General features: G+C 42.5%; 1 protein-coding gene across 1 annotated transcript; it reads left to right on the plus strand.

Annotated features, from left to right (window-relative positions):
• The first annotated feature begins 456 nt into the window (after positions 1-456).
• vkorc1l1 (vitamin K epoxide reductase complex, subunit 1L1) lies at positions 457-11,199 on the plus strand. The gene is made up of 3 exons (XM_088906556.1): positions 457-656; positions 5,230-5,339; positions 7,335-11,199. Exons 1-3 carry the CDS (start codon positions 466-468, stop codon positions 7,559-7,561), a joined length of 528 nt encoding a protein of 175 aa, XP_088762682.1. The 5' UTR covers positions 457-465; the 3' UTR covers positions 7,562-11,199.
• The last annotated feature ends 665 nt before the right edge of the window (positions 11,200-11,864 follow it).

The raw sequence follows: 11,864 nt of genomic DNA on the forward strand, positions 1-11,864 counted from the left end.
AATAAAAACAGAATTTAAGAAATCTATTTGAAATCTATGACTATTTTCTCCCATCATTTGCACTTGACTCCTCTTATAAATAAGCGCGCTTTTATCCGCCCAGCACCAGGTAAAAACGGACGGAGTCTTCGAAGCGGCCGTCTTCGGCCTTATGAAACTATCATAAGCGAGCGAGACCAATTATTTTTCTTAGGGTCCAGACTTGGGAGCGGCATCTCACGCCTCGTCTTCTCCAGGCTGTCGCGGGAGTGAAAGGAATGCGCGGAATTCATGCAAGGGAAAATGTTGCAGCGCATCCCGGAGACGACACGCTCACCTGCATCACCGACCTCCCCCGCCCAGCCCAACAAAAGGGCTCCACCCCCCTCCCTGACGCACGCTGTGCGACGTGGTCACGCACCATTACGTCGCCGCTCCCACAGCCCAATTGTAGGCGGCTGCGTGTGCGAGCAAGGCCGGAGAAAGATGGCGGCGCCCGTCCTGAGAGTGTCCACCCCTCGATGGGAGAGAATAGCCCGGCTGCTGGTCTGCGTCTTGGGCATCCTGCTGTCCTTCTACGCTTTCCATGTGGAGACGGAAAAGGCCAGAGACCCGAACTACCTGGCCATGTGCGACGTGAGCGACTCTGTGAGCTGCTCCAAAGTGTTCACCTCCAGGTATCGCGACTCCTCCAGTGCAACAGAGCCCAGCTAGTGGCCGGCAGCCGGTTTTTGCTTGTAGTCCGGATCGGCAGAGTGAGTGGGTTTGGGGAGATGCACAGTGGCATCGCCTGGGAGGGCAGGGTCTCTTGGTCATGATGTGTTTGAGGCGCCCTGACCGGTCGCTCGTTGATGGCTCTGATCCGAGGTCTCTAACTGGGCAGTCGGTACAGTCCTCTGTGGGTCCACAGCACTGTCCAAATGCCACAACGGCAGGGAGGTCCGTGCTGTGATTTGTGTAGGTTTGTGCCTTACACATAAATTAAAGCGTTTATGTCTTTTCTTAGAAACGCTAAAGCCAAGAGGAATACCCAGAGGAATAAGCTGGTAGCATACGATTTACTAAGAGTGCTACGATAAAGCAAGTGAAAACAAAACGTGTTACTGTATTTTTTTTTGAGTGGCTGTTCAATTTTCAATGCCCAGTTTATTTTGATTAGCAATGTATGTTTCACATCATATATATATAATAGTGACGGTGGTTGGTCATTTTTTCCAGGTAATAAAGGGGTTAATTGCAGAGGTGGCAGCTACCATACAATGGGAAGGGTGGAGAGGGATTTTGGGATTGTGGTTTTCAGGAGGAACTTTTCTTAAATAGGTATATATACTGTAGCTACACAGCCGAGAATTGTTCAGACATATGGTTTGATTATTATTCCAATACCAGTGATTTATTTAAATCATTGAGGACTGAGGCTAACTGACTGCTTCTCATGTGCAGCATAAATTGTACAGAATTCATCTATAAGACTGGCCAATAGCTTCATTTGTTCAATTATTACATTTATGTCATACCTTTAAAACCGAGTCTCTGAGCTGTATGGCGCTTTCTTTAGAATGTCACACAGTGTTTGCGGATATCCATGATGTGTGTTCGGGCAGTGAAGGTCTAGTGTCTCTCACTGGGAGACCCGATTGAAGACCAGTACAGGAATGTGATGATGTTGGTCAGAGGTCAATAAGATGTGCTCAGTTTTACAGGGAGGAAATTGTTCAAATGTCAGCATACTTTGTATGACTCAGTAACAGTTACAATGTAAGTCCGCTTTTAATAGGCTGTATGCCCAGCTTTGGTGTTTAGTTGGGTGTGTTGGAGTTTGATTGAACACCTGATTACTCTGGTGGGGGGTGAAGTCTGCATTTCTGCTGTGAAAACTGGAGATTGGTGCGTTATCACACAGCTCCTAATCATTTATTATTGCAGTGTGCTCTTTTGCAATCAGTGGATGATATCATCATACAGTTTTTGCACGTGGCAGCTGCAAAAGGTGAAAGGTCATGTTTTTTCTTTGTCAAAGAAAGGATCATTTTCAATTGTCTTAATTTTCTTAATGTAGTGTTATAGCAAATGTCCATATGACATTTGATTATTGGATTATTCACACAATCTAAAACTGGTGGCACATTGTAATAAACTTTTTTTTAGAGTTGGCGATATGATGAAATCTGTTTTACTTGGCTATGTTAATATCTTAGTGTGAAATATTGTGGATGAATTGAAACATGCACTGAAACAAATCATGATCGCTTTTCTTTTCTGTCACAAATCTGTCTGCTTAAAACACTTCTCCCCATGCTTTGGACATTCCAGCTCTTTCTACCACTGGGAACACATTGTACGGTTACTAATATTTCCAAATGATTTATTTTGATTAATTTTATGTCTGCAATAAGTTGCAAAATTGAAATAATTTTATGATTATTGAGACTTACTGTTGTTCTGTCTTATACTTGTACTGTGTTCCAGCTGTCAAAAACAGCCATTATACATCAGACTGAAATCTAGAATGCTGAATTTGATCAAAGCATTTCCTGTCCTTCATTACAAATGGCATAAAAACTGGCTCACTTTGAAAATGGTGATATATGCATCTTAAAAGTGTATTGTCCCCCCAGCTCTTAGTTGTTACTTGGTGTAATAAAAAGTGTCCTCTTGAAGTGGTAAAGTTGTGACATTTGAATGAGGAATTAGACAAATGGTCTTCTTTACTTGATACAGACAGTGACATTTCATCGCTTGGTGTTTGAAGTTGACATTTGTTAGTCAAGGGCTTGAGGGTTATGAGGGGCTAAAGAAGCAATTTCTTGCCCCACGTTTTAAGCCCGTCCTGTTTCTCGCATCACTCTGTGACGCCCGTCTTGTCGTTCAGCATTCCAGAGCAATTGTATCCAAGGGTGAGAATGATTTGTAGGTTGCTAAGGCTCATCTAAGGCACAGACATTTTATTTAATCAGTTTTGAATCCTTGGATGTGTCTGAGGGGTCTCATCTTTTGGGTACTTTTGTGAATCAAAGCAAGTGTAAAGATTCCAAGAGTGGGTGGTGTGGCTGTTGACAGGGAGCAGGAGAAGAGAGATCCGTGTGCCTGGTTGCTTCTGTCTCCAGGGCAGTTTCAGCTAAAGGAATGGCAAACTGTAAAGAAATCCCTCTGACTTGTGCGATGTCAAAGACCATGGTTTTCCCCAAGTAGAAAATGTTTGCGTGTGTGTGTAAATGCACAGAAAAGAAGAGTCCGACAGCCATTATTAAGAAAGCAAATGGTTTACATTTAGACCAAGCTGCTGCAGCCAGCAGCAGAGTGAGTGCAGAGGCCTATGCAGACGTGTGTGGTTACTTTTTAAATATTTAGGCTTTACCTTTTGAAACAAGGCGAAGACAAGGCATGAGCTGAATAATTTAGGAAAACACCTGTATGTGACCAATTGTTTTGAAATCTTATCTTGTTGAGCAAGCAGTGCCTGCTACCTGGTTCTCGCTGTATCTTCCCAAGAGTGAGTCAGGCAGCTCTCCAAGTCAATCCAGATGCTTAACATCTGAGTGTGAGTCAGGAGGACTCGCAACTGGAAACCAGAAGTGTTCCCGCTGTGGCTGACGTTTAGTCAGCGCTTTGAAGAAGGGAGTTATTGGACAGTGGACACATTGTACTGAATCTGGAAGGACTCTGTCATGTTGACTGTAATAGATATAGCCTATTCAGACCACATGCTGTATGTCTTCATCTTCGAGTGCAGAATTATGTAGTTGCCCTGGTCTCAGAGTGTGCGACCTCGCAGAGAGCTTCTTGTTTCAGTGCAGCTCTTGCTTGTGCGTCCTGTAGCCTTTGTGGCACAAGTCCGGTCAGTTCCTGCTTTTGGTGGGTTTGTTCTCCATAATCTGCATATCCCAGTCTGAGGCCAGCTGACCCACACCTTTGTTGGAGGTAGAACTGTAGCCTTTAGATTTTATTCTTATCAGCACTGGGTCTTTTGTTACACATAAATACTGGTAATCCTGCAAAGTCTAGATCTGGATCTCCGGAGCCTCAAAGCAAAATTGAATTTGTCTGGGTTAACCGAACTTCATCTTAAGCCAGTGCCGAGACTGGGACAGAATAGCTGTGTTCCACAATGGATTGTCGGTAGCTTCTGCTTCTTCACTTCTGGTGGGTACAAGGGTTAAAAGTAAAGTGTGTTTTTTGTTCTTGTCCTACAAACATGAGGGCACAATGCCAGTGGACAGTGTCTGCAGTGTTTGTTCACCAAACAGCGAAACAAAGCACTTCAATAGGACCTTACTAGCCAGTTACAGTGCTTAATTCTTATCTAAACCACCCTGGTGGTCTTTCAGGGATCCCTGTAGACATGCCTCCTGAGCTTCTTGTGGCTTCTCTGTGCTGGGGTCCAGTGCAGTAGAGCTGTGGAAGAGAAATCTTGGCACAGCCTGCACAAGCAAGCAACTGGCCTGTGGCCACACCCTTGTATGTGTGGTTGACATGGCTTTAAAAAGACATCTCATTACCTTTGCTGGGAAAGGAACACTATAACTCAGTTCAAAGAGTCAGCACCCCGTGTGAATGAGGATGAGGTTGTCGCGGTAGAAGAACGCAAAACTAATTTGTTCTGTGCAAGAAAACGACATTTCTCATTGCCTTGTTTCTGCGCCCTTATTTTTCCATCATCTATCATGGTTACTTAATCCCAGTCTAAAGCCTAAGTGGGCCATGTTAGTATGCAGTGAGCAGCAGTCCTGCACAAAGATGTGTGTGACTGATAATCATTGGCAGTAAGATCTGCTTCTCTTCTTGTACCTGTAGTAGGACAGTGGGAGTCAAATTTCCCTAATGAAAATGAGCTCTGAGAATAGCCCTTTTCTTTTGTTCTTGTATCCCATAAGTATGTCGGGCACTGCACTAGAGCCCTAAAAGTGCTGTTGTTTCTGTAGCATATTGGCAGTTTCCCTTTATATGCCTGCTGGGATTATAGATTAGCAGTTGCAATTCCAACGCAGTTCGTGTCATTATGTAGCTGGTGTTCTCTGTATTATCTTTGAACAGCAAATAAAGAAGATAAGCATGTAACAGATATGAGGTCTCAAATTGTTTTTAAAAAATGCTAGCTTGCTAAAGAATTTCAGAAGCTTTCCCTTTTTAAAGAATGCATTGCATTTAACACTTGTTCAGCACAATAACCATAGGCATGACTTCTTTTGTTTTGGTTCTTTAAGAAAGGCTGTGGGTTTGCTAATCTGCTTGTTGTGTCTTTTTTTCCAGATGGGGTCGAGGATTTGGGCTGCTGGGCTCCATTTTTGGTAAAAACAGTGCAATGAACCAGCCAAACAGTGTCTACGGACTCATGTTTTACGTTTTCCAGCTGTTACTAGGTGAGTACTGGGAAAACGCGTAATGAATTAATTCAAGTATAAATAGAACATTTAACCAAACTGTACTCTGTAATAGTGCTTACTTGGATATCCTTCACTCCTACCATAGGAGGATAGTGGAGTTGTCATGCAGAGCTCCTAGACATCCTGCACATTCTACTATTAACTCAGCCATATTCCCGAGACAGTACCCAACACCAAAGAGCTGCATAGCATACAGTATGTATTTAATATCTGTAAAGTTTTAGCTCGCTGTTAAGCTCTTTGAGCAGAAGCACCTCCATCAATGTGTTGGAATCTATAAGGCTTGCAGCCGTGCATTGAAAACCACAGTGGTTCCTCCAGTTTTATATGAACCGGCTGCAGGATATACTTGTACAGCTGCTGTGAGATTCTCTTAAAGGCCAGGGGCTGCATTCATGTTGAGAGACTGAAGACGTATTGTAGCACACTGTTTGTTCTCCATCTTTTGTCGGTATGCCCTCGGAACCTTTTCCTTTAGCACTGTTCACAAAAACCCGAAGAACACAGAAATAATGAAATAGCATGATTCGGTTTAATGGCCTCTCTTTTGTCCCGCAGTTCTGGCAAGATTTTTAACTTTCTTTCTTTCCATTTTGATGTAAAAGAGTTCTTTGCTTTGCCCTCTGTGAATAGAGTGTGGGTTAACCACTTTTAAAGAATGTGCTTTCTGTTTCAGAAGGTTACATCCATGCTGTTCTCTTGGCTCTGTGCTGCACTGTAGTGTACTGAAAATCAGAGTTCAAAGGTCATTGTCACCCATCCCATAGAGCCAAAGGCTTTGATCAGCAGAAAGGGTATCCTAGTGTTAACTAAACATTGAGAAATGTAAAAGTACACCATCTAGGGATGAAGATCAGCAGTTCCAGACTTTTTTCCCTTGGAAGTAGTATTGTCATGTCTTCCCATTCATTCAATTTCTTGATGCATAACTTTGCCAAGTAAATATATAAGAACAGGTTTGACATAAGCTGAGTTCTGTGTTTCCTTGGAGGAGCTGTACTTTGAGCCCCGTATATAATTTTTAACATCTCCAATATTTTTTACTGGAAAAAAATATAAATTTATACCCTCATAGAGGAGCCAAGAAAGGGTTTCAAGACTTAAAAGTTGTGGCTATTTAGCCCAAAGTTACCTTTTGCATTTATGTGTGAGAGTGAAGCAAGTGTGGTCATGCTCTTCCATTTCATTTAGCGATCATGGTTCTACTGTTGAAATATTTAAAGGCTTTGTAGTTCTTTATTTCTTTGAACTGTGATGTGTAATACTTTTAAACCATGGCGGATTCTGGACCTTACAGGTTTTCAGCAGTGACGCCTAACTCCACTCTTCAGGAGCTGCCATCTGGCTGTTAAGTTAGTCCTGAATATTTATTTTAGTTGGGAGTTGGAGGAGTAGTTGGAATAAAAATTCTGGGATCGTCGAAGAGGTACTGGGCGCCTCTGTGTTAATCTGGGAACAGGACCAGTGACTTTAAATCAAGCTTATCTTGAAAGTGTGTGAATTGCAAAGGATTTAGAGCAGTGGTTCCCAACCCTGGTCCTGGTGACCCACACACCCATTGGGTTCTGTTCCACAAGAGCCCCCAGTGACCCAATCAAACCCTATATTGACTTGACAATAAGATTAATTTGTGCTGTTTGTTCCCAGCGCTTCATAGATCAATTAAGGCTTCAGTTACCTAACGAAGGTGGGATGGAATGAAAACCAGCAGGTGTGTGGGTCACCAGAAGCAGGACTGGGAAGAACTCATTTAGAGGAAGCCGCAGAAATGAATTTACTTGGTTTTCTGGAGACTGCCTAATTTGGGTTACAGCGTCCTACTAAGGCGAAACTGACAGGGTTTGGAAGTACAGCTGTAACGGCGAAGCTCTTCAGATAATTCCCAAATTGTCTGGGGAGCAAAATGCTGGCAGTGATGTTTCAGGTCCCCTCACTCCTCTTTCCTCCCCCCCCCCCCCCCCCGTCTCGCAGGGATGACGGTAAGTGCGGTGGCGGCCCTGATCCTCATGACGACGTCCATTGTGTCGGTAGTGGGATCGCTGTACCTGAGCTACATCCTGTACTTCGTGCTGAAGGACTTTTGCATCATCTGCATCACCACGTACGCGCTGAACTTCATTCTCTTTGTCCTCAACTACAAGCGGCTCGTTTACTTGAATGACGCTTGGAAGCAGCAACTCCAAGCCAAGCAGGACTGATCGCCAACCCTCCCCACCTCTGAACTCTCTGACTTGCCACCAGGAGACCTCTGCTTCCACGATGTTCATTCTGCAGTTTAAAAACAAATCATCCGTTGGGTGACGGAGATCGCAAGTACCATGAGTAAGAGAGAAGGATTTAAAACAGGAGAGAGAAATCAGCCTTTTTTAATCTTTTTTTTTTTGTTTGTTTTCTTCATTTTTCCATTATCTGCTTCCTGTGTTGACATTCCTTTCCAGGAGGTGGACAGGGGAAACAAGAAGACAAGCGAGCACTGACGAACCTTAAATGTCTTTTACATTGAACTTGGAGGACACCCCAGTCTAGGGGAGGAAAATGAACTTTTAAAGTTGTATACTTGAAACAGATAGGAAAATCAGTTCCTGTATGCCTGAGCTGTACATCAATCTAAAGGAACTTAATTAAGAGGAAAATAATTGCATGATCATAAGGTTACTGTACAGTTCATGTAATGATTCCAAGAACAGAAGTGAAAAGAAAAATGTTTTTGTTTACAATATGTTTTGAAAAGGACCACTAATATTGCATTATGGAGGAGAACTTGCAGCTTTTTAATGTAGAGCTCTCAGATTTTCTGACCAGGTTAGCCTCCTTTTTACTTTGTGTAAATATCTGCTCTGTTAATATTCCAGGATAGGTAGAGCTCTATGTTTTAGTGTTGTCAGAGAAAAAAAAAAACTGGACTGAAATCAGTGCTCATCTGGAACAATATTCCCATAACGTGTTTGCAACTGCCATGACCGCAGTAGTTTCCACAAGTCGGGCTGAGGCGAAGTGGTGTTCTGGGCTCTGCTGATGCATATTAGCTAAGAAGTTGTAAGTCACCTGCCTGAGTCACCGAGGGTTGTAATGTGCTTGCTTTCACCCTCCTGTTAAAACAGTAGACCCGGATTTTGCCGGGATCAAAACTGTGACACCGTACCCTTTGTTTTCTTGTTGGGAACACATAAGCAGCAAGTTCCCAAAACCGCAGTTTCCCTACAAGAATCACATTGAAAGCACCCGAGAACCAGTTTTCGATCAGATTTCTTTGAGGTATTCAGCAGGTCTCATGGGTAGATGTCCAAGAGATGTAATGTAGCATGTAATCATGGCACGAGGCATAGGACTTGCTGCTTAAAGTTATGTAGACGTGCATAGCTGTAGTATGTGGTCATTTCTAATGGGCTCTTTATTCAGCCATTCATACAGCTAATGAACTGTGCACCATTTTATTAAAAATCATGGTCAGAAGGGTTATTTACAATTGTTGTATCATTTCCAAATTCTGCTAAGCTGCCATCATATCTAGAAAGAAGGTAAATTCCTTATGTCAGGCTTCTCAACTGGTTTGCCTGAAATCCCAAGTTAGTCATTTCTAGAGTAGTCCTTGAACTGGTAAATAGGGTGTTGCAAGAGGACAGGTAAAGCCTTATCAGTGGCCAGTGGGCTTTGAAAACCTTGTTATTAATTTTGCTAAAGGGAGATTAGTGTGTTTTACCAGTGAATATGCTATCTGATGCAGAGTAGAATTCAAATTGTGCTGTATTATAGGCTTACAAGCACAGTGGGCAGTGGGGCAGTGATTTCTTGTAGGTCTAAGAAATGTCATGTTTTCCATTAAATGGCCCATTTTTACAGAAGTGTGCTATTATACAATATGTTGGTATGCTTAACTTAAAAGGTTAAGGTTGGTTCTTCAAAGCAGGTTTTCATATATTAAGTCCATGGTTAAATACCTGTCTAAACACTCTTGTGTGATTTACTTCTGTTTTCTAAAGTATTCCAAGCTTAAATGTAACAATTGTACTTTAAGCCACGCATCTACATTAATGACTAATGTGTATTTGGGGATTTTTATGCCTTCTGTCAAGTTCTTGCTCACTGCTCTTTGTAGTACTGAATGCTTGGAAATGTCACTGTTGTGCAAAGAAATCTGTCTGCTGTGGGTATGGTGCTGGCTAGTTTGTAGGTATCAGGTTTTTTGTGCACATCCTACTAACTGGCAGGGATTGACGTTGGCGGTTGTGCAGTCAGAATAGTTCTTCCTTGCATTGTTCCACTCCCCACAAATACTTCCCAGAAGGCTGTGCTTTTCCTTGGTTATATGCCCGAAATGGGTAACCTAGCACCTGATACCTCACAATAGCTAAAAAATGCTTTGTAAAACCTGCCAAGGAACGAGAAGCAAGTTTGGTTCTGTAAGTCAGACACACCCCACACTAAGGAGCTAACATGCTTTTCTGCTATCAGAACTCAAGCCATTTGTGTCATTGTGCAGGATTGCATAACAGCATAGGGTCACAATAATAACATTGAAGCTGGTGGCAGCTAGTCTTTTCTGAACAGAGCAGAGTTTAATCTGTGCTTGTTGATAACGATGTAAACCACTGCAGTGCAAAATGAAAGGAAAAACATTTGCAGTTGTCTGCTGTAGAAATCAAAGTATGCATTACTGTCCTGTGATAATCGGCAGCAAGGTTTTATTTCTGGTTTGTACTCGGAACGTGTGTTATGTGGTCTTTGTCAGCAGTCCCGTTTAATCCTTGCAGTGCTGGAACCCGGTTTTGGTTGTGGCATTGAAATAAAGCATGTAGAATTTCCAGTTAGCCTGGTATGTCTGCAAAATGATGCTCTTAGTTGAAAAGAAAATTCTTTCTTCGCAACTCTGAATAGTTTAAATTGGGAGCTACTATTTTTGTTTGTTAGTTTTCCACAGAATTGGATCACTAATATTCATTTAACCAACACCCCCGGAAATGTTTTGAGTTTGTTAATTGGTTCTGTGGAATAGACTGTCAAGATTAATTAATAGCAGTTCAACATTGACTTAATCCCTGGATCTTAGAATCTAACAGTTTCACGTGACCACAAGAAAAGGAGAAAAAGTGCCTTCTGTTTAACACTAGACCTTGAGTTGGCCACATTCTTGTCTTGTTAAACAATAAGTGGCAGTTGGCTCTTTTGCTTGCCTTTGAGGTTTATTACATTCATTTGAAGTCCCTTGTTAAGCTCTGTTAGTCTGATTTATAGATGTTATAGGAGAGCACAGCCTACAAAATCCCCTTTTCAGACCTCTTGTGCTGTTTTTTTAGTCTTGTGCAAGTATTTTGTATGCAATTATTTTTCCCCCATGACAGTGATGGTTCTCAGTACCAAGTGGCTTCTTTTGTACATCTTTCATAATTTTTGTTCTGTTTACACACTTTGAGGACGATTTTACACTGATTTTTTTGTTGTTAGTGAAGTTATTTTCCTTCCAGGGGGACTTGTAAGGTGAAGTATTATGCCCTTTCACGGTGTAGAAAGAGTTCACACTATTTAGGTGGTTTGGGTAGAAAATGCTTGAAATGGGTCAGAGGTCAGGGATTTGTCAGTGTCGAGTTTTTGTTTGGGAAAACGGTTTTTAAGGGTTGCTTCTGTATTATTTTGCCAAACATAAGTTGATGAAAATGCTGTATTTTCTTACATGAAAAGTGTTACATGAAGGTAGGTAAAAATAAATAAATCTCACAATCTAAAGATCCCATCATTAGATACTGTATGAGAGGTGTTGCGTGTGATGACACTACATTGAACACTTGAACCGTGTCACTGTCGTGTGGAAATGGTCAACCATTAAAACATTCCCTCTTAATTGACATTTCTGTTCTTCTTGACTCCCTGGTGTCTGTGATCTCCCAGCGTGCACTGCAACATCTTGATGAGCACCTGCATGACATGGAATTGTGTAGGGAATCCAGCAGCACCGCAAATCACCAAAATGAGGACCTGAGGCTGTTTGGACCATCCAACTTATTTGACTGCAAGTCGCTAAGTGAACTGAGGATCTCATCCAGCTGCTCCTAGAAAGAAACCAGGGTTATGGGCTTCTACACGGTGGGGTAGCTTGTTCAATATTCCCACACACTTTGGCAAAAATGCTTCTTGCTTTCAAAGTTAAATGTAGCTCCCTACATTTCCACTCGTGTCCTTGGGGTCTGTGGCTCTCTGTTGATTATGGAGAAGGCCTTCTCTGTTGAAAACTGTAAAGATTGAGTGCTCTGGTCTAGCTTGTCCACGTAGGACGTTTCCTTTCAAGCCTGGAAACGTGTCTGTCGGAGGAAGTGCCTCTCCAGCTGACAGGTAGGGATGGCCAACTGGAAGAAACTTGAAGCTTGGTGGCGCAGTGGTTAGCGTATGCCGTGCTGGGGCCCTAGGTTCGTTTCCAGATGTGGGGTCCTGTCTGTGTGGAGTTTGTATGTTATTCCCGTGTCTGTGTGGGGTTCCTCTGGCTACTCTGGTTTCCTCCCCACAGGCCAA

The sequence above is a fragment of the Atractosteus spatula genome, chromosome 27 (assembly GCF_055471065.1).
Source record: "Atractosteus spatula isolate fAtrSpa1 chromosome 27, fAtrSpa1.hap1, whole genome shotgun sequence".
NCBI classification, from domain to species: Eukaryota; Metazoa; Chordata; class Actinopteri; order Semionotiformes; family Lepisosteidae; genus Atractosteus; species Atractosteus spatula.

Coding starts and splice junctions, on each gene's coding strand:
- vkorc1l1 (XM_088906556.1), top strand. CDS start 466: ATGGCGGCGCCCGTCCTGAGAGTGTCCACCCCTCGATGGGAGAGAATA. Junction 657..5,229: donor TCCAAAGTGTTCACCTCCAG/GTATCGCGACTC, acceptor CTTTTTTTCCAG/ATGGGGTCGAGGATTTGGGC. Junction 5,340..7,334: donor CGTTTTCCAGCTGTTACTAG/GTGAGTACTGGG, acceptor CCCGTCTCGCAG/GGATGACGGTAAGTGCGGTG.